Genomic DNA, 18,745 nt, shown 5'->3' with positions numbered 1-18,745 from the left:
TGTGGATTGCGTCGCGTGGTCGTGAACGGAGGCATTTGGGAGGTTCCACACCGTTGATCGTCGTTAGCTAAACCAAGGAGGTGCAGGTGGACAGGTGGAATAAAGAATATGGAATAGGTCTATCCTACAAAAATTTGGGCAAAATAAAGGATCCACGCAGCGTACTGCAATACAATGTGTTCGTGCCTGAGAACTAGGCTCATACAGGTGTGGAGATGTGGTAAGGGCCTAGTCTGAGACACCACATGTACCCTCGTGAGATAGGGCGTTTCGCGGAAAGACACTTCCTTCGCTGAAGCACACAGATTTGCTGATGACGCGAAGTGGCGTTTGGGCTGCACCGATCAAGGTTGAATCTCCACGAAGGAGAGGAATGGAAAAAATTGCAACACCGATGCGGCAGGGCAAGAATAGTCTGAATCGAGTTTTGAGATGCTCGCGTAGAGCGTGACCCCAAGCTGCGAAGTGCACCCAAGGACGACGGGCCCAACAGCGCGCGCAGGCCCCTTGCGAGACCGTACGATGCGCTGCCAGGAACCAAGACACCGTCGCCCTGTCCTCGCGACGTTTCCCATGATCCGTTTAGCTCCTGCCCTCCTTCCGTTCGACCAGAGATCGTTGGGCGTTTACATACTGGTATGTAATGAGGTGCTCGGGACCGCTTTTCTGGTGCGTCGCTCAGCGGTTTACCGCTGGACCCTGCTAGAGTCGATCAAGGAGGACAAATATGCTCAGACCTTCCCGCTCGAGAACAGAGGATCGAGATGTCCCAGTAGTGAGACACCCGGTCCTGTCGTGTGTCGAGCCTCGCAGCTTTCGCACTAATACACATAAGCGATAACCAGACATTAGTAAAATTGAAGAGATCGAGAAGATTAACTCAACGTACCTGCCGCATATTGGTGGATGAAGGAAAAAAAGTCGAGGCATGAACAAACGCGATAAATATTACGATTGCTTCCGTTCAGACAGCCACTCGGCATCAAACGGCCCCACTCTCGGTTGCAATTCGGTTGGGATTCGGCAGTTCTCAATTGGACCAACGTCACCCTTCGGGGCGCTCAGGAAGATGCGATTGGAATGTGATGCGAACTAACTTTCGGGAAATTAATCACCTTGTTTCACATTATCCACCTTTAAGGTCTAAATGGAAAACAATCTCATCGATACAGCGGGAGGACACTGGATGTTGTGGAAACGTTGGTGATGAGGGAAACAAGGAAGGGCAAGGCAGAACAGAGAAACAAGGGCTAGAGATAGACCATAGGTACATTGGAATTACATTTCGGCTTCCCACTTCACCATGCCACCTCCACCTCCTGCAGGTGGCTGCCGAGTGTTTTGTTGCTGCTGCTGCGGTGGCGGGGGATGAGCAAAAGCGTTCTGAAACTGATAGGTGGACGCGTTGGGCGTTGTGGTGGTGGAGCCCCCCGGAACGTTGTATGAAGTAGCCCAGGGTTGGGCCTGCGTTTGCTGATCGTAAGACCCGGGGTATGATGACGATTGTCCCTATCGACAGGCTATCAAACTAGTGCTTTTTCGAAGATGGATTTAATTTACCATGTAACCATCCTGTGGCATGAACGATTGACCTCTAGAAGTGGTAGACTGCTCACCAAATTAACGAACTAGGGTAGATCAGACAAGTAATGACGCACAGCATAAGCTCCAGAAGAGAGATAGTTTTGATAGGTCATTGAATCGCGCGTATTGGAGGTAGCGTGCTGGGCATTGTGTTGGCCGGGTGGGAGTGGAGGCTGGGAGTAAGGTGATCGTATTGAACTGGCGGATAGATTGTTTGTTGTAAGTCCTCCTGGGACGGCTGCGGGGGAAGAAACTCTCGGAATGGGGCCCTGTCGTAGGAAAGAGGAAGGTTGAGGTTATTACCGACATCTCCAAACGCAGAGTGGGGAGAAGGAAGCAACGGCGGAGAAGGGTGACCATGACCACGACCATCCGAAGATGTCCGCAGGGAATGCGGCGTGCCTTGCAGGTCCGCCACGGAAGAGGTTAAAGGGGATATGCTCGACTGGGCCGTGGACGAAGACGGCTGGGGCGAGGCCGCTCTCGCGCAAGCGATGAGCAGTGAATTGAATTGATGGTTGGGCGGGAGTGGAAGAAGATAGAAAGGGATGGAGGCAGAGGAACTCGCCATAGACTCCTGAGACGGCTGCACGGCACCACCCTGGTGCGAGCGTGGAAGCATTGGAGGAACGGGCTGCTGTACGGCAGGAGATATTGAGGACTCGCTATTAGACGAGGTGGAGCCAGACCGCGGAGGCGGGTAGGCCCCATGCATATCCACAGCAGGACGTTGTGGGTAGGAGGCACTGTGCGGGCGGTCAATGCCTCCACCATACAAGTCCAAGTGCTGTGGAACGCTGACGCCCGTCCTCTCAAGCTGAGCACGCAGGGAAACGTTCTCAGAACGAAGCCGAGCGAGCTCGAGCTCGGCCTCCTGCAGACGCCGACTCTCCGGCTCGCTACCTATGGCACCGTGCGATGTTCCCGCCATGGCAGATAAGCCACGTTGGGACATCACCGCCTCGAGCTGAGCCTTGAGACGGAGATTGTCATCCTCAAGCTGGAGACAAACGTCAGTATGTGGCGATCTGCAGGAAGAGGTCCACGTACTCCCTTGACATAAGCAGCCCGCTTCGCGCGATGTTTGGCCTGAGCCTTCGCGTTTCGACTCCTCTCCGGTCTTTCTCCGCCTGGACCAGGGGAAGGTGAATCATGCAGCGGACCCGATGCACGATACGACATTGGAATTACTTGCGACGCCGTGATAGGGGCAAAGGAAGAGGCAGGGGGGAAGTTTAGTGCGGGGAGGAGGCGAGAGGGAAAGGGACGAAGGGAGAGGTGTGATTTCGAGACGCGGAGCGGTTCTTGAAGGGTCCGGTAAATCGGTATGCACGGGATCGATACGTGAGGATGTCGTTACGCAGTGTTTAGACAGGCGGAGGAGTGGTGCATGTGGTCTCCGGTGGGACGGAGTGCGGTCGCCTCCTCTGCCGCGGCAGTGGTGATGATTGGGAGGATCACGCACTTTGAAGGAGGGTTCAGACAGAAGGCAGACAAACGGGTGCAGACTTGAAGTTGAGGGGGAGGAAGAAGAGGGGGATGAGGAGGGAGATAGCTCGGGGGGATGTTCGAGCGCGGGAATTGCGAGTGGACGAGAGGGGTCGCTTGGTGTTGATTTCCCCGTGAGAGAAAAAAATCGTGCGACTCTGCCGACGGGGTTGACCTTCAAAGGGGACGATTCAATGGAGGGACTTGAGTCTCGGCCTCGGGTTCCGTCCCTCGCTTCTCCCAACTCCGCACCGAAAAAAAAAAAAACTGGGTCAGTTGCACCAGACTCCCGGATTGGCCTGAGTCTTGACCGGGGGCCGACCCAAGCGGAAATACAAAGGGATATAGTGTCTGGATCGTTCAGACTCGTCTCTTGAAGGTCCGACCGGGGAAAAGTGCGATAGTAGGCGCTGGTCCAGTTGGCAATCCCGCGTCGTTCTTCTTGGCCACGACAACAACGTAAAGTGACGGAAGGTTGAAGTTTGGTTGCTCGAAAGTCGTGCTGCGTCGCGCAACCCCCAGATACGAGACGTGCAGGGAATCCCCCTTTTGTATGAATCTCTCGCTCTCTCAACCCACTCGGTTGTGTAAACGCCCGTGTGGTCGCCCACGAAGTTGACGTCTTGGTCAGCGTTGGGAATACGTCGGTTGTCGGTTATAGCTGATACGTTGATGTTGTAGGAGTAAATTATTTGTATATTTCCCCTCTTTTCTCTTTCGAAACCAGATGGTCGAGTTGGGTCTCCTCGTATGGCGGGGGCTGGGTATATGCACTTTGCCGGGGCCGGAGCGCAAGGGCTTGTGCCCGTTTTCTCCGTCCGACCCATTGGGGCACGAAACAGGACTTGGGCGGAGCTTCAATTTGCTTCCGAGTAATGTGAACCGGTCTGCCCAGCGGGAATCTTGGCGCATGTTTACACTCGTGTAAACTTCCCCTCCCCGACGGCCACCTGCCTATTCCGCTCAGGGAGCAAATAATACACTTCCACTCCTACCCCCTCTTTCCTTCTTGGCAACTGTACTGCAATGCCAAATTAACCGGTCAGAACGATCGACAGCAAGTCGTACATAGCTGACCCGCATGCCACCGCTTGTTGGTCGAGACAGACCCACAGAATGGTACTGTATCAGAATGAACTCTATTCGTGCTCGTGGCTCGTGGACATCCGGGTGAAGTGTGCACCTTGTTGCACGGCGACATGCCGAAAAGAGACGCACAATGCGTCTGTAATACAGTTGTTGCTCTTAGAAACACGGTGCCTTTTAGTCTAACCTCCTTTCACCGAGGAGCATCGGGGTTTGATCTGCCATCTGCACCCTACCATTTTCTTACGGAAGATAATTGCTTGTCCGCTCGATCACGTAATACATTGTATCCCTGACTGCGCTGGCGGTTACTGCGAAATCAAAGTCGCAGAACCCATCTCTCAGCGTGGTTCGACCGAGGCAGGCATTTAAATTTGGACCGTATGCCTGATGGAAGTCTTCTTGTCCGGGCAGAATGGGGAATTTCCCGTATGGAGAAACGGGCCGTCTGATGAGAAGCGCGAGAAGGAGGGGTATAAAAGCGGAAATTAAGTAGATTTTCCCGGATTTCTTGATTGAGTTGATTAGGGACACGCGCACGGGCTTGTCTGAGGCCCGGTGGATGTGTTGAAGGAAGGGAAGCAAAGATCCCGATCACGAGCCTTTTCAATTACGTTGCTGCCGTAAGCACGTCATTACAATCATGCCTCGTGAGACGCCACACTTTGCCCACTTGTCCCTCTTTTTTTGCCCACGGTCACCCCCGACCTTCTGTTGATGGTTGACGGAACCCTGTCCAGGGTTGACCCAGTCTGCAATCAGCGATTCCGTCAGTCTCCATAACCCACGGGGGTAAGCAAATCCGGTCACGTAAGAGAGAAGTAGGTAAGCCTGGGTTTAGGCCCTTTTTACCAAACATTGGCCCTGATAGACGCCTTTCTCCGCATCGAGCTTTACGGCAAAGATGCGGACTCTTCAGATAAATCTTATCTGTATCGTCCTTGTCATGATACAGTCCGATTCCTTCTTTGTCGTCATCGTACAGACAATGGGTATGTTTTGGACTGAAAGATCTGGACAGAAGCTTCGAATGCAACCAGGGTTCAGTCTGTTTATCCGCAGTATCTTCTGATTAGCCTTACATTCCCCATGGATACATCATACGAACAGAATGAAAAATGCATAAAACAGTGATGGTTGCGGAAGCACCTGGAGCGGATATAATCCGCAACCAAGACCAGCTACAGATGCGGTCCGAACGCATCCGACATATCTGAAAAAAACCTATTAGATCGAATGATAGAATAGCATCACCTCTCCAGGTGTGACTCGATATCACCTATATAGTCGTGGCCCATACGAGACCAGCCCAAATCACAGTTATAGCTGCGAACCCTGCGACACCGCGTGCGATGCCTCCCCACGTCCAGTGTGGTCCGTTCCAGTCGGACGCTGGTATCTTTGCTATCTTTAAAGAACATGTCTTCGGGGAAGAAAATCTCTTCTCAGCCGGCTCCATGCATGCGGGAGTGCAAGGAACCTTGGTATACTGATTGCAGCGCCAGCCACCTCGAACGGCGGTGTCAAGTGTCCACTGCGCCATTCGGTGGAGCAGCGGTCGCAGTAGCGTCAAAGGCGAAAAAACCATAGTGTGGTGGAGCGGGTCCAGAACCGGCATGGGTAAGGCTCTGAACAGTGGCGTGGAGGACAGCGCGTCACTCTGCTGCAGCTCTCGACTTTTGTCGGAGCCATAGAATGAGTCTGCTGCCACAACATCAACTTGATCGACTTGACACGACACATTGGCGCGCTCTGCAGACCACCACGAAAGGAAGCCAGCCGCAGCTTCTCGCCGCAACCTATCGCGTTCTTGCGGGGATCGGAATAGTGTGTAAACAAGTTCTGGAACGGTATGCGTAGGTTGGAGTTGCCGCCGGGTCGGAGACGGAAAAGATGACGATTGCGTCCGCAATGACGTGGTGCTGTCTCCCACGCTGACAATGGGCATCGTTGCCTCCAACACACGGAATAGAGTGTGTTCCAGCGGAGTGGGATCTGTCAAGTGATCAGGATTCCGTGGAGTAAGCTTCATTAGGTTTCTGAGATGGCGAAACTACTGACCTTGGGGTAAGAGGAAGACACAAGCAAGGAAGAAGTGGCTGCCTGGTGACGCGAGCAGGTCGATCAACAAAGCTGTTGGGCCGGCGGCGGGATGCAACAGAGACTGTATGCGTCGAAACGGTTCGTACACTGAGGGAAGAACACTTCGAATTGCATCGTTAACCTTTGATGTTAATGTAGCTTTTCAATGTGAGATAATCCGGAAAACAGACGTACGTCTCCGTGCTCATCGTACCCCAGAGTCTCGGTGACACAAACATTCTTCACTCCTTCCTCAGTCTCTCCCGTCCGGATAGTAGTATCCGCCAATATCATTTTCGACCCATCAGGCAGAGTCTCAGAAGAATAGACGCGTAATACGTCGTGGTTCTCGTCGAGAAGCGCCCTGCGCACTCTTTCCCGAGATTCTTCATCGCTGGCACGGGAAACCAGTATAAGCTTCATCTCCCCAATAGTCTCCCCGTACGGGCTAGCCATGGGGGGCCACGGCAAGGACGGTAGAACGAGTGTGCGTGATGTTTCGAGCGCGCCGTTTCTGTCCCTCTCCCTATCTTCCATTGGTGGTGGCAGGAAAGCATGGTTTACCGAGTGAGGAGATAAGGAAAAGACCGAGTCGGGAACGGAGTGAAGCGACAGCGGTGTACCAGGCATTCCGTGGGAGTCGGCTGGCCCATGACCTGGAGAAGAGGGAAGCGAGAGGGAGAAGTCGGATGGCAGAGAGTGTACATCCCATTCGCTGCCAAAGTCCATTGCGTCGCGTGTCGTGTCAGAGGTGGTTGATACAGATAAGATGCGATAAGAGACTAGAGTACAAGTTGTAGTACAACAACAAGTGCAATAATACAGAAGAGTGTGTGGCGAAGTGAGAGGACTAGGAGGTGGATGGCGTGCTGGAGACGTTGGGGAAGCGCAGTGATGTCCTCGGCGAGCGGAGCAGCTGAGGCCTCAATCAGGGGTGCGTCGTCCTCGCAAGAACACGAGTCACCTTGGGATACAAACGCCGATAACGTAATGACCGTCCCTGACTTCGCACCCTGTTAGAGGCCGATATCCTGTGCTGCCGCCTCCTGAGGTCTCACCGGTATCTCCTCGAATACCTTTTCAAAACGCTGATTGATACATTTCATATCTTACGGACAAAGTCCGGCTGATGACAGCATCATCTCGGGACGGCTACAATCTGCCCCGATGCCCGTGTAGGGGCAGTACAATCGCTCCTTGCATTCTTTTCTACAATACAAAACTGCGCAAGACACTCCCGGCACCTTTTCTTTCTTGTGGAACTTTCTCTGGCTATGCCCCGCGTGTCGGATTCAGCAACCGGCCAGATGGTTATCCCGCCATGAAAGCCACCGTCGCCTTGTGGAGGGAGGCCTCGTTGTGCCTTGTCCGGCCTGGTACATTACTCTCTCATCCGTTTCCACAGGGCCGCCTGCTGTGATTCTTGGTCGGTCAGCTCAATAAATCCCCATTTATGGATCGGCAAGGAACGCGGCCGATAAACCCGGTTCCATATGGTGCCTCCTCTTCCGTGAAAGGACCCCCAATGCGCGTGATCAAGAGCAAGAGTAACTTCGCCAATTATCTCTAGAAGACTCCACCGGGTATTGTCAACCGCTGTCCAACAAGCTCATGAAGCAACTGGGGGAATTATGGGTTCTGACGTTCCGCAGGAGATCTTCTCATGTTCTGCGGTGGATGTCATTTTGATGCCATTCAACGATGGGTCTGAGTGTGACCTACCACGAACGGGTCTCCAGGCACACGTGTACGTACACAGGATCGGAGAAGCGGCCTGCCCCACAACCCGCCGTCATCCGCAACCGGTCCGAAGCTTCATTTCGTAGCCACTGCACGAAGCTACCACTTCATGTCTTAGTGAACAGTGCTGCGTCACAAAACACTCCAGGGTACACATGAGCTTCCAATGAATCGGTCGTTTCAGAAACAGACTCTACGTGGACTGAGTTGTAACAATCGGAAGGACACATGTGGCCTTCATGTATGGTGGCCACCTGTTTTTGGCGGGGCCATGCAGAGGCTCCTCAAAGACGGGGCACCATATTCGGTGTTTCGAAATTCCCTTCTCACTTTCCAACTCTTTCCAACATGCAGTATAGCCTAGCAGCGAGTACATAGAAAGAAGATAGCTCTTGGAGCAACGATCGGCCAATGTTTGCTTCGTATGGGCGTGAAACGTCGAGTTTGTGTTGCCGAGCCCTCACCGCGTTTGCCACGTGCAACTGGTCTTTCCATCGTTCTAGCGACCTTGTGGCAAGTCATACGGGGAGGTGAATGTGAGTCACGAGGTTGGAGAACGTACCGCGAGGTTCGGATTTCACAAACTCGCATGTTCTCGACCTGTATATACTCCCCGCCCCCATGTGCGAGACCAGCACTGTGTCTTGTCAAGGAGAAAGGGTGTTGTTCATATCAACTCAATGGCACGTCTCACCCGGTCATCCCCGCTCTGTTACAACGATTCACGTGCCCCTCGAAATGACCAGACTGGTAAGTCAACTATTCAATGAGGCTCATTGTTCTGGATATTGACTCGTGGGACAGGAGAAATGAGAACGGAAATACGGTCTAATACAGTCTAAATGGTGAGAATACATACAAAATTGGTCAGAAGATTCTATCGCTTAGAAAGTCTAGGAGGAGTCCATGCGAGCCAAGCTACATTCTCGAACGAGTCCGGAGATTAAGCACGCTGTTCTGTGTCCATTCATTTTCTGAGAAACCGGGTTTCAACGTTTACTGGATGGGTCCGGCTTGGATAGTAATCTGGGGAGCAGCGGCTTGGAAGGAGAGAACTTCATTGTAGATGAATTGATGCTCGATGATTATGAGGTCTGGGAATGTCATGAGTCTGCGTCCCTCGTCTCGCCTAAAGATCGACTGACTGAATGAACCAGAAGCACCCAATGGAGGGGTGAAGTAACCGGAGATGGAGGTGCCCGAAGGAGGATTGGGCTTCAAGCCTTGAGCGAGCTGGTGTCACGGTAAGAAGAAGGACAACGACGCGAGTTGAAAGCTATACCGTCACGTCCGCCATAGCACTGGTTGGATCATGCAAGATCACGTCTATACCCATCGTATGGTATGGAGTGCCGTCAGGCGTGGTGCCCTGGACGCCCTGATATTCGACATGGATTGAACCAGTCCCTAAAACAAGGTCTGCGTTGGCTGGCCAGAGTAGGACAAGATAGATACTCACCACCAAGGTTGAGAATACTTGAGCCTCCCCTGAAGATTCTTAAGCACTGTCCGAGAGAAGCACAGGGGCTCACCGACGATGGAGAAACGCAAGATCCAGATGGACCAGCGGCCCTCGCAAACATGGTTGGGCTGTTTGAGAGGACAGGGAGGCAATGCGTGAAGCCGAGGAGCATAAAGAACAAGACGAAGAGTACGTGCCTAAAGGAAGTCATGTCGGCCGAGAGGAGATGTTGCTGAAGTGGTGTTGAAGTATGCGTGAGACGTGCTGAATTGTTGCGTTGGACATCACGTATTGTTGAAATTTATAATGAATGACCAACCCGCTAGATGCACCCCAAAGTCCGGGCACTGCGGACATTCCGCCTGATTCTATGTGCGTTATCGCTGATCGGAATGGTTATTCACCGATGCTGTGAACATTGCGCAAGAAAGTGCTCGAAAGAGACCTTGGAGGGCAAGAGGACGTGCGGCACCACTACAAGGTTCCTTCAAGGAGCGAACAACATCCGAGATGGACGGCAGCCTAGGCTGAGGCGATAACACCAGAAAAGTGGAATCGAGCAGCGCCTGTTAGAGAATAGCACTGGAACATCCAGGGAGAGAAGGCATGCGATCAAAGCAGTGTCGGGCAAGTTAATAACGTCATAGATACATCCTTCAGATAAAACTTTACAATGAGATCTCGATGATAGACGTGCGAATACATCCGTCCAACATTGTCCGATCGAGAAGGTCCGAGAAAGAACAACAAGGAATCAGGCTCATCACTGGATAGGGCCACAGGTGATGCTGACGTAAGGGGCAGCAGCCCTGAAGCTGATGACTTGCCCGAGGTAGAACTGGTGCTCCTGGAAAACTAGGTCTGTTGTACATGTTAGGATGCGATACTGGGCGGACAGAGCCAATGAGACGAACTGTAGGTTCCACATGCACCCACGGGCGGAACGAAATGCGCGTCAATTACAGCCGCATTGATTGGATTCGCCCGAAGATCAGAGCAAATCTGTATATAATATGTGAAATGATATCGGAGACACCAGAGATGGAAAATGCATACGGGGAAACTAGCCTGCCTTCCAGTGGGATCCTCGAGGAACAAGTCGACACCGACGGTCCACGCAGGCCCGCGGTTGCCCGACAGAGTTTGATTAACACGTTGATACTGGATATGGAGATCGCCAGTGCCGCCCAAGTTCACGAATTTGGTATTTCCAGGCGGGAAGATCACAGAGCCAGAGGGGCCAACACGAGCCTCCAGTTCGGTTCCGGAAACGGGTGCTGCTGAGACGCCAGCGAAAAGAGCGAGTACGGTCGCGAGCAAGGCAGGTTTGTAGAACAACATGATAGTAGAATGTGATGCCCAATCAGGCACGAAGATGAGGTCGATTTAGAAGGTGAAGTGCTAGGAACGCAAAGTTTGCGCAAACCGAAGGGTAGACGGTTATGTTGTTGTTGGCCCCAGATCATGGTAACATCCCCGATTTATATCCCAGAGAAAGACTGACCAAGAATTCGCAGAACCGGCATAGAGTGTGTCAGAAGATCTCGAAGGTGCCGTACATGAAAGGGACATGCTGACTACTCCGTCCGGGGTCGGGATACCCAGAGGGAAAACAGTCGGCTGAGACTGGTGTGAGCGCGAATCCCGAGCGAGCTTCAGCACGTCAATACGTAAATGTGTCTCGAGGTATGACCAGTTAAAGCAAGAAAGACAAACCTCTCCGACGATCACGGCGTCGAGCTGGCAAACAGAGAACGCGCAGCGAAAACAGGGGAAGTTAGCATGGTGGTTCGGTGCAGTGCTTCGTGGATCCGTGCTCTGCTGGAATGCCGAGATCAGCGTTAATGAAGAAAGCTGTGCAGAAAACACGGAGAGCGGGCGGCTTGTGTTCGCGGCTCCGATATCCCCTGCCGGAAGATTGCCACTGCTAATCAGATATTATTCCGATGTGAAATCCAACCTTTCATAGGCGAATTACGTGCCGAGGTTCTTGCGGATCTTGCCGTTTGTTGATCCCTTGTCACTGCCCTGGGGCACTGTTTGTCTCTGAAACACGTGAGAAACAATGACATATTGGACTTCATGTTGTTCTGAGCTAGGCAGATTCCGAGATCCAGAAATTGGATATTATTTGGAATATTTAGACAGTGTTTTTGGGATCCATCTACACCGCTGTAACCATACCAGGGAGTCCCATGTCGATTTTTACAGGGCTGAAGAAGCGGTTAGCAAACATGACAGTAGGAACAAACGAGGAGAGAGCGCACCAGATGCACCGGTGATGATGTCGACGAGCTCGTTGGTGATAGCGGCCTGGCGACCACGATTGTACTGCATGGTGAGTGAGTTGATCATCTCACCGGCGTTCTTAGATGCGTTGTCCATTGCATTCCGGCGCGAAGATTGTTCAGAAGCATGACCTTCGACAAGGGTGGCGTAGATGGCATTAGCGAGGGCGAACTCGGACAAATCCCGTGTTACGTCGTCTTCCATCTCATAAACGCGGAAGTTCGCTATAATGCAATCAGTTCCACCCACTAGACTGAATCAGTACACCTGGACGCACGGGAGTTCTTGAGTGTCTCCTCAGAGAACACCTCGATGACAGCCGCCTCATATGAGATTGCGGAGACAAATTTGTTATAGACCAGGGAAACAGAGTCGTACTCAATACCACTCTTCACAATCTGGTCGGCGATCACCGCAGCATCGGCAAAGGTGGGGATATCCTTTCCGATTTGGTTGAAGGTGAGAGCAATTTTCCCGGGCAGCTGGCGCGAGAGCTGGGCCTTGCTCTTGTCTCCGAGCACGACGACTGTGCTGTCCTCATCGTTTTCGATCTCCCTGCGGGTGGCCTTGGACACGGATGAATGGATACCGCCGCACAAGCCACGATCGGATGATATCACAATAAAGAGCTTCTTCTTCTTTCCCTCGGTCTCGGTCTTCTCGGCCTCGGAGTGCTCATAGATTGAAGTATTGGCAATGCCGTACGACTTGGCAAATGTCATCGCGCGCTGCGCACGAGCCAGCTTCGTCGAGGCAATCATTTTCATGGACTGGATAGAGCATATATTAGCTTCTCCGTAGATGTATGCGTCATGCTACACAATCCACCTTGGTGATCTTTTCGATGTTCCTGACTGACTTCAACCGAAGCTCGATTTCTCGGAGCGTTGCCATGTTGCGGGCAGCAGCCGGCGCCGCACCGACAACCGGAGCAACGCGCACCAGCGATGGGCGGGAGGCAGCGCGAGCGAGCATTGACATCGCTGTCTATGAAGGAGGACGGCGAAGAGAGAAGGGGAGGATGATGAGGACGAAGGTCGGGATGGTGAGCACGTCCGAAGCTGGACAGCTGCCGGATGCTTCCGATGACGGGACCAAAATGCGGGAACGGTTGGCACTTCATTTAGGGCGTCACCCTCTGACGCGGCGAGTAAGCTGACTCGGACGACACTACACTTCCTTGTGCACGACCATCTTTGCTGTATTTTTACTGCAGTCATGGCGTCTGAAGAGCTCATGTTTGATCCTAGTCTCAAAAAGAAGAAGAAGAAGGCTGTTGCGTTCACTGAGGATCCCCTTGGTGCTGATGCCGATGAGTTGGAACCGACAAACGTACCTCCCAAGGACCTCGATGATGACGCGGCAAATGATGACGCAAATATGTTCGAAGGCATGAAGAAAAAGAAGAAGAAGAAGGTGTCTTTGGAGGGGGTATGCATATTCATCCCATCCCTGTACACCTGTACTGATGATTGAGGTCAGCTTGACGAACCAGCCGAGGAGGCCAACGGCGATGATATGTTCGAGGGAATGAAGAAAAAGAAGAAGAAGAAGGACATACCAATGGACCTTGAAGCTTCACCCGCGCCAGAAGACATGGAGGCGGAACCCACCGCCAATGGTGCGAACGGTGAGGAGGCTGTAGATGCAGACCTGTTCGCCGGCATGAAGAAGAAAAAGAAGAAGGCGATTCCAGACGACTTGGGAGACAGCGAGCCTGCACCGGCCGCTGATGGTGTTAACGGAGCTACTGCTGAGGACGACTTTGACTTCTCCGATCTGAAGAAGAAAAAGAAGAAGGCAAAGAAAGCCCTGGATATGGAGGCATTCGAGCGAGAGCTTGAGGAGGCCAATACTGCTGATCGGAAGTCGAAGAAGTCAAAAACTGAAGACGAGGATGAGGAAGAAGGCGAGGATGATGAGGGAGAACTTGGAGATGATCCGTTCGCACGCGATGGCGAACATGATACCGGTGAAGGTGACGAGAAGTGGTTGGGTACCGACAGGGATTACACATATGATGAGGTCAGCTAGGCTCTATCTCTGGGAATGAATCATCAAGCTGATCCGTGTCCAGCTTCTTGATCGCTTCTACCGCATCCTTCGGCAAAACAACCCTGAGCTTGCTGGTGGCAAGCGTCGTCATACCGTTCCTCCTCCTTCCGTTATGCGTGAAGGCAACAAGAAGACAATCTTTGCAAATATCGTCGACATTGCGAAACGTATCCATCGTTCACCCGATCACGTCATCTCTTTCCTTTTCGCCGAACTGGGTACGACAGGCTCAGTTGACGGGAGCTCTCGATTGGTTATCAAGGGTCGCTTCCAGCAGAAGCAGCTCGAAAACGTGCTCAGGCGGTATATCGTCGAGTACGTCACTTGCAAGACCTGCAAGTCGCCAGATACGCTCCTCGAGAAGGAGAACCGGATCTTCTTCGTGCAGTGCGAGAGCTGTGGCTCACGTCGTTCAGTTAGTGCTGTCAAGACCGGCTTCCAGGCCCAAGTCGGGAAGCGCAGTAAGACGAAGGCTGCTACTTAGCTTGGGCAGTTGGGTTGGAGGGGGAGCACACTCTGCGATGGTGTTGTGGCTTAATGCATTCCTTCATTATATCTATATCGCTTTCGTTCCAATTCACTTTTCTGACTGTCTAATGCCATCACTCGGATGTCTTGACTCCGTGGCAAACTGAAGTCAACCAGCTCTTATCGCCGCTAGTTCGAGTGTCTAGTAAGATTGTCCCAGTCTGTCGCTACCCTTCGTCTTGTCCTTTCACGAGCCTTTGTTCATTGTACCATAACCCCAAATTTAATATGCATGGGGGTACCCGAGGCGTGGTTGCGGCCAGCATTACACATACCGGACATATTAACGTTAACACTTTATCAATATAACAGCATCGCCGTTTGACATCTGCTTAAAGCCCGATATCGGGAACACAGCCACTTAAAGTAACCCTGGAGAGGAACTGTACAGTTTGCGGCTGAATTGCTTCCGCTCACTTCCGCGCGTTCGACCTGTATCCTGAGAACACGCCGCCCGTCCACAACCAGTCCAGCGCTCTCCACCGACAATGCCGAAAAGTGAGTCGTACAACCAGCCTTAACTTGTGTATACTGACGACTTCCACGTGCAGTCTACAAGCCCGGAAAAGTCGCCATCGTCCTCCAAGGACGGCAGGCTGGCAAGAAGGTCGTCGTCATCAAGCATCTTGATGACGGCACCAAGGAGCGCAAGTACCCCCATGCTATCGTTGCAGGCATTGAGCGCTACCCGAAGAAGGTAACCAAGCGGATGGGTGCCAAGAAGCTTGCCAGGCGCAACAAGGTCAAGCCTTTCATCAAGGTGTGTCCATCGCGATAGAAATGTGTAGCAGGCGTTGATCAGTCATATAGGTCGTCAACTACACCCACCTCTTCCCTACCCGTTACCAGTTCGAGCTGGAAGGATTGAAGGACTCCGTTAAGCCCGAAACCTTCAAGGAGCCATCAACGAGGGAGGATACGAAGAAGAACGTGAAGAAGATGCTGGAGGAGCGTTACACATCTGGCAAGAACCGCTGGTTCTTCACACCATTAAGGGTGCGTGTGCATACCCTCCTGTCATTGGATAATTGTCTGATGATCGTCTGTAGTTCTAGATGTTGTGCGAGTGGGTTGTCCTGTCAGCATGGGCTTGTCTGTAGTACGGTCCATGATGCATCATCATGTTATGAATCCATGATTATGTGCCGCATCCTTTTGTGTGCCTCTATGCGGTTCACACCCGTTGATTACATTGATTGTTGCGCATTCCCGTATCTGCGTCCACGTCTGTATACACCAGCCATTCGTGCAGATATATTCCAAGCCTGGCGAAATTTACATGAGGGTCATGTTACGACAAAGATCCTAAAACCCGTTGTTAACAAGCTACAAGTACAAGACCAACTCAACCTCTCGAGGAATCCCGTCGGCCTGGATAGAACGTGCTAAAGCCAGTCAAGCTTACAGCTAGGAATCTGATGTCCAGATCGGAGTGAGACGATAGCGATATCACGAGGTCGCCAGCTAAATGTGAGAATTTGCCACTGAACTCCTTTGTCCGGCTGAGAATGCCCGAAAGAGCTTCTTCGCTCACTTGAGGGTCACGGGTGTTCAGACTGAGGGCAGTGTATACCCCTCTCACATTGTCTCGTTCGCGATCTCGGATGTGTGCTGCGTGTGTTGTATATCGCCAAAAATCATCCTACCTCCCGTTAGATCGTGAATGGAGTATGGAGTGAATGGAACATACAGTTGAGTCGAGAAACTGCAATATCGTCTCGAAAATCTCCCTCACGGTTGCGAGATTGTTCTCATGCCCTCTTTTCGAGTCTTGCAGAGTGATCTTTCTGACCATCCGGCTTAGATATTCGTTGTGAGCCTCGATAAGCCCATCCAAGTCACCCTCTTTCTTATGGATGAATTCTGTCAGGTCTTTCCAGGCTGCACCAATGACTTCGCGATGACACCAAGCGTGCATCTGTCTGACGAAATGAATCATCTCCGCCATAACGAGGCGAACCTGATGCCAGTCCTTCTGCAAATCTGTCCTGATGTCAGAGATAGAACTAACGTTCTTCGCTCGTCGTACCTGCAACACGACTGACACTTCTTGCCCCACTCGTCACTCGGCCCCAGGCAGCACCTAGGCTCCCCTCAACTCTCCTCATCTTCCACAGATGATTGAACAACTTGAGATAGTTGTTGATTCCATCGGGGTCGATGACAGTATCGATCGGAGGATCCACCTTGTACTCCAACGTGAACACGTCCCATCCGATCTCCCCGTGAGAATACTCCATCATGCGAGCGTCTAGACGACGCAGGACGTCTGGTGGATCGTACTGAGCGTTAGAGCCTCTGATTGCGTCAAGAAGACGGGTGGTAAGAGTATGTCGGTATAGAGCATTCGCCGGCTTGGCCAGTAATGCGCTGCAATTTGATCAGCCCGGTCAGTATGATAGGCGTGTACCAAGACTTACGACAAGGAGTCCATCAGCAAATCGTGGAAATCGCCGTATCCGCAGAGAAGGTATGCCTTGAGTGCTTGCAGGTGATCAACAAGCCGGTACTTGACCAAGAAGGCTTCAAATAACCGCTGGCTGGCTACCTTATACGCGAGGTCGATCGATTTCTCGAGTCCAGCAATATCACTGTACTTGAGCGCTATTGCTAGATGTAAGCCTAAAAATAGGAACAATAAAGATTTACGCACATTTAGATGTGGATGCACTAGCTTGCTTCGTGACCCATTCCGCATCATGGCAGTTGTACCTGATGAAATTCAAGCTTTTCCCCGTCGAGTAAACCTTGCGCCCGAAAGCCTCATCCAAGAAACTAGGCATCATCTCGGCTCTAAACATCCACTTCTCCTGCCACGTCCGATGTATGTCCCCACCAAAATCCGCATCGATCTCGTCTGCGTCGGCATCCTCTCTCTCCGGTCGATCGCCAAGGTTCCCACTCCGCTTACCGGGAGCGACGAAGAACTCGCCGAAGGGGTCGCTCAGTGAGCCGGCGAAGAGCCAGGCCTGTAACGAGGTAAAGAACGGCTTGGACACTTGTTCGAGGATTTGGGTACTGAAGTCACGGATGAAGGGATCACCGTTCTTCGTATGGAGGTGGATGAGGCTAATTAGCTTTCCTCCGTGGGCGTCTGTATCATGCGTTGAAAACGACGACACTGGTAACAATGAAATAGACTCACTCTTCGACCCTTCCACGAACACGCTCATCAACCTCAACCTCAATTTCCATTCTCCGACCCAGGCCTCCAGTCGCATCAATGTCAGCCCTCCTCCGTCTTCACCCGCTTTGCTCCTACTAGCATGACTCTCCAGAAGAGCGATAAGTTTATGGTACTCGGTCAGCTGGAACCGTAGTTCATGGTGTAGACTTTGCTCGACCAGACCAACGGTAGGTGAGAGGGAGCGCTCGTCCAAAAAGGAAGCGATAAGACTATGTAGATGTCCAAGTTCCGAGAGTTGATGCAGCAGGACCCGGGTGGGAGGGGGGATGAACCCCTCCTTGATGGCCACAAACTCGATGCGCTCTTCCTTCTCCATCGTATCCGTTGTCACAGAGACAAATTGCACACAATGGCCGGAGATACCTTGCAGGAGATAGATCGCATCCCGCAGAAGGACAGTCATGGGGACATGTGGCTTTCCTATCCGTTCGCGATAGGCGCGCAGCAGGGCGGCTTTGCTTTTCATGCCTCCTTCTACAGGTGGTTCTGGTCGTGCTGGTCCACCGTTCGCACCTCGGTGCCCAGAGCTCGCAGAAAAGGGAGCATCGAGGGAAGGATTGAAAGGAGATGGCCCATTTCGTCGCCGTGCTGTACCAGCCGGAGGATTTGAGATAGTCGAGTAAGACGAGGTTGGGTGCGATTGTTGTGACAATGTATAGAGGAAGGAAAGAATAGCGTACTTGCGGGACAGAGCAGTCTGATATAGGTTAGATGACAAGCCCTTGAAAGATCGAGTACGCACCTGGTCATATAGTCGGGATAGGAGGTTGTTGAGCCGTAGAGACGGTGTCGACGATCCACTTGTTTGCATCACTCAAACCCGCATCAGACTGCAATCCTCGTCTACCAATTAGAGTACACACCATGTCTCTGCATCAAATTCGCCAGGTCCGCAAGATCCTCCGCCTGGTTCGTTCCCCCAAGGTAGCTGTATGCATCTTGTCAACATTCACAACATCGGCATCATCGAGCACCTCGCCTATCAAGGAAATACTGCGCATGATCCACCAGCTCCCTCGTCAGACTCGTGTTACCCGCCGAAGCAGGTGTGATCTGATGTATAAGCGTCTTAAGCTGAGAAGTGTCCGGTGCTGGCATCCCTGGATTGTCGACGTCGGCGTGCTTGAGCAATGATGAGCACGCTCCGTCGGTGATGAGAACGCGTCAAAGGGACGCGTCGTGTCTCCGATAATTACCCGCGACTCATGAGGGCGGCGATGACTCCTCCTGGTGGTTGATAACTC

At 52.2% G+C, this 18,745-nt stretch overlaps 8 protein-coding genes across 8 annotated transcripts; 2 read left to right on the top strand and 6 right to left on the bottom strand.

The window, feature by feature from the left end:
- Positions 1-1,101: 1,101 nt before the first annotated feature.
- On the bottom strand, positions 1,102-2,769 carry DACRYDRAFT_22606 (uncharacterized protein; the record flags this gene model as incomplete). Its single annotated transcript, XM_040772881.1, has 5 exons — positions 1,102-1,509; positions 1,561-1,608; positions 1,659-1,853; positions 2,153-2,584; positions 2,635-2,769. The coding sequence occupies 5 exons, from the start codon at positions 2,764-2,766 to the stop codon at positions 1,279-1,281; spliced, it is 1,038 nt and encodes a 345-aa protein (XP_040628379.1). The 3' UTR covers positions 1,102-1,278.
- Positions 2,770-5,225: 2,456 nt separating this feature from the next.
- On the bottom strand, positions 5,226-6,795 carry DACRYDRAFT_22604 (uncharacterized protein). Its single transcript, XM_040772880.1, has 3 exons — positions 6,436-6,795; positions 6,220-6,382; positions 5,226-6,153 (listed from the first exon to the last, which is right to left on the bottom strand). The coding sequence occupies exons 1-3, from the start codon at positions 6,694-6,696 to the stop codon at positions 5,438-5,440; spliced, it is 1,140 nt and encodes a 379-aa protein (XP_040628378.1). The 5' UTR covers positions 6,697-6,795; the 3' UTR covers positions 5,226-5,437.
- Positions 6,796-8,778: 1,983 nt separating this feature from the next.
- DACRYDRAFT_22602 (uncharacterized protein) lies at positions 8,779-9,794 on the bottom strand. The gene is made up of 6 exons (XM_040772879.1): positions 9,762-9,794; positions 9,517-9,706; positions 9,440-9,468; positions 9,263-9,387; positions 9,126-9,213; positions 8,779-9,074 (listed from the first exon to the last, which is right to left on the bottom strand). Exons 2-6 carry the CDS (start codon positions 9,651-9,653, stop codon positions 8,977-8,979), a joined length of 477 nt encoding a protein of 158 aa, XP_040628377.1. The 5' UTR covers positions 9,654-9,706; positions 9,762-9,794; the 3' UTR covers positions 8,779-8,976.
- Positions 9,795-10,073: 279 nt separating this feature from the next.
- On the bottom strand, positions 10,074-10,914 carry DACRYDRAFT_100394 (uncharacterized protein). Its single transcript, XM_040767449.1, has 3 exons — positions 10,499-10,914; positions 10,357-10,444; positions 10,074-10,303 (listed from the first exon to the last, which is right to left on the bottom strand). The coding sequence occupies exons 1-3, from the start codon at positions 10,781-10,783 to the stop codon at positions 10,206-10,208; spliced, it is 471 nt and encodes a 156-aa protein (XP_040628376.1). The 5' UTR covers positions 10,784-10,914; the 3' UTR covers positions 10,074-10,205.
- Positions 10,915-11,517: 603 nt separating this feature from the next.
- DACRYDRAFT_22600 (ATP synthase gamma chain) lies at positions 11,518-12,750 on the bottom strand. Its single transcript, XM_040772878.1, has 4 exons — positions 12,560-12,750; positions 12,009-12,501; positions 11,710-11,955; positions 11,518-11,655 (listed from the first exon to the last, which is right to left on the bottom strand). Exons 1-4 carry the CDS (start codon positions 12,710-12,712, stop codon positions 11,648-11,650), a joined length of 900 nt encoding a protein of 299 aa, XP_040628375.1. The 5' UTR covers positions 12,713-12,750; the 3' UTR covers positions 11,518-11,647.
- Positions 12,751-12,896: 146 nt separating this feature from the next.
- Positions 12,897-14,505, top strand: DACRYDRAFT_22599 (uncharacterized protein). The gene is made up of 3 exons (XM_040772877.1): positions 12,897-13,162; positions 13,214-13,756; positions 13,809-14,505. Exons 1-3 carry the CDS (start codon positions 12,950-12,952, stop codon positions 14,268-14,270), a joined length of 1,218 nt encoding a protein of 405 aa, XP_040628374.1. The 5' UTR covers positions 12,897-12,949; the 3' UTR covers positions 14,271-14,505.
- Positions 14,506-14,784: 279 nt separating this feature from the next.
- DACRYDRAFT_22598 (60S ribosomal protein L27) lies at positions 14,785-15,552 on the top strand. Its single transcript, XM_040772876.1, has 4 exons — positions 14,785-14,812; positions 14,866-15,074; positions 15,125-15,310; positions 15,364-15,552. The coding sequence occupies exons 1-4, from the start codon at positions 14,803-14,805 to the stop codon at positions 15,367-15,369; spliced, it is 411 nt and encodes a 136-aa protein (XP_040628373.1). The 5' UTR covers positions 14,785-14,802; the 3' UTR covers positions 15,370-15,552.
- Positions 15,553-15,659: 107 nt separating this feature from the next.
- DACRYDRAFT_108023 (uncharacterized protein) lies at positions 15,660-18,599 on the bottom strand (the record flags this gene model as incomplete). Its single annotated transcript, XM_040768576.1, has 9 exons — positions 15,660-15,956; positions 16,005-16,297; positions 16,344-16,684; positions 16,735-16,918; positions 16,968-17,408; positions 17,460-18,198; positions 18,244-18,314; positions 18,365-18,429; positions 18,496-18,599. The coding sequence occupies 9 exons, from the start codon at positions 18,597-18,599 to the stop codon at positions 15,660-15,662; spliced, it is 2,535 nt and encodes an 844-aa protein (XP_040628372.1).
- Positions 18,600-18,745: the final 146 nt, after the last annotated feature.

Source organism: Dacryopinax primogenitus, assembly GCF_000292625.1.
Source record: "Dacryopinax primogenitus strain DJM-731 SS1 chromosome Unknown DACRYscaffold_10, whole genome shotgun sequence".
NCBI lineage: Eukaryota > Fungi > Basidiomycota > Dacrymycetes > Dacrymycetales > Dacrymycetaceae > Dacryopinax > Dacryopinax primogenitus.
The sequence above is the reverse complement of the archived record's forward strand: the minus strand, read 5'-3'. Positions and strand labels throughout refer to the sequence as shown.

What these genes read in the sequence shown, in the direction of transcription:
- DACRYDRAFT_22604 (XM_040772880.1), bottom strand. Translation starts at nt 6,696, where the DNA reads ATGGCTAGCCCGTACGGGGAGACTATTGGGGAGATGAAGCTTATACTG. An exon ending in GGTACGATGAGCACGGAGAC is followed by an intron (nt 6,383 to 6,435) that starts GTACGTCTGTTT and finishes TTAACATCAAAG; the next exon opens with GTTAACGATGCAATTCGAAG. An exon ending in TGTCTTCCTCTTACCCCAAG is followed by an intron (nt 6,154 to 6,219) that starts GTCAGTAGTTTC and finishes ATCACTTGACAG; the next exon opens with ATCCCACTCCGCTGGAACAC.
- DACRYDRAFT_22602 (XM_040772879.1), bottom strand. Translation starts at nt 9,653, where the DNA reads ATGACTTCCTTTAGGCACGTACTCTTCGTCTTGTTCTTTATGCTCCTC. An exon ending in AAGTATTCTCAACCTTGGTG is followed by an intron (nt 9,388 to 9,439) that starts GTGAGTATCTAT and finishes ACCTTGTTTTAG; the next exon opens with GGACTGGTTCAATCCATGTC. An exon ending in GTGCTATGGCGGACGTGACG is followed by an intron (nt 9,214 to 9,262) that starts GTATAGCTTTCA and finishes CCGTGACACCAG; the next exon opens with CTCGCTCAAGGCTTGAAGCC.
- DACRYDRAFT_100394 (XM_040767449.1), bottom strand. Translation starts at nt 10,783, where the DNA reads ATGTTGTTCTACAAACCTGCCTTGCTCGCGACCGTACTCGCTCTTTTC. An exon ending in GAAGGCAGGCTAGTTTCCCC is followed by an intron (nt 10,445 to 10,498) that starts GTATGCATTTTC and finishes TATTATATACAG; the next exon opens with ATTTGCTCTGATCTTCGGGC. An exon ending in GGGTGCATGTGGAACCTACA is followed by an intron (nt 10,304 to 10,356) that starts GTTCGTCTCATT and finishes CATGTACAACAG; the next exon opens with ACCTAGTTTTCCAGGAGCAC.
- DACRYDRAFT_22600 (XM_040772878.1), bottom strand. Translation starts at nt 12,712, where the DNA reads ATGTCAATGCTCGCTCGCGCTGCCTCCCGCCCATCGCTGGTGCGCGTT. An exon ending in ACATCGAAAAGATCACCAAG is followed by an intron (nt 12,502 to 12,559) that starts GTGGATTGTGTA and finishes TGCTCTATCCAG; the next exon opens with TCCATGAAAATGATTGCCTC. An exon ending in GGAGACACTCAAGAACTCCC is followed by an intron (nt 11,956 to 12,008) that starts GTGCGTCCAGGT and finishes ATTGCATTATAG; the next exon opens with CGAACTTCCGCGTTTATGAG.
- DACRYDRAFT_22599 (XM_040772877.1), top strand. Translation starts at nt 12,950, where the DNA reads ATGGCGTCTGAAGAGCTCATGTTTGATCCTAGTCTCAAAAAGAAGAAG. An exon ending in AGAAGGTGTCTTTGGAGGGG is followed by an intron (nt 13,163 to 13,213) that starts GTATGCATATTC and finishes GATTGAGGTCAG; the next exon opens with CTTGACGAACCAGCCGAGGA. An exon ending in GGGATTACACATATGATGAG is followed by an intron (nt 13,757 to 13,808) that starts GTCAGCTAGGCT and finishes ATCCGTGTCCAG; the next exon opens with CTTCTTGATCGCTTCTACCG.
- DACRYDRAFT_22598 (XM_040772876.1), top strand. An exon ending in AGGTCAAGCCTTTCATCAAG is followed by an intron (nt 15,075 to 15,124) that starts GTGTGTCCATCG and finishes TCAGTCATATAG; the next exon opens with GTCGTCAACTACACCCACCT.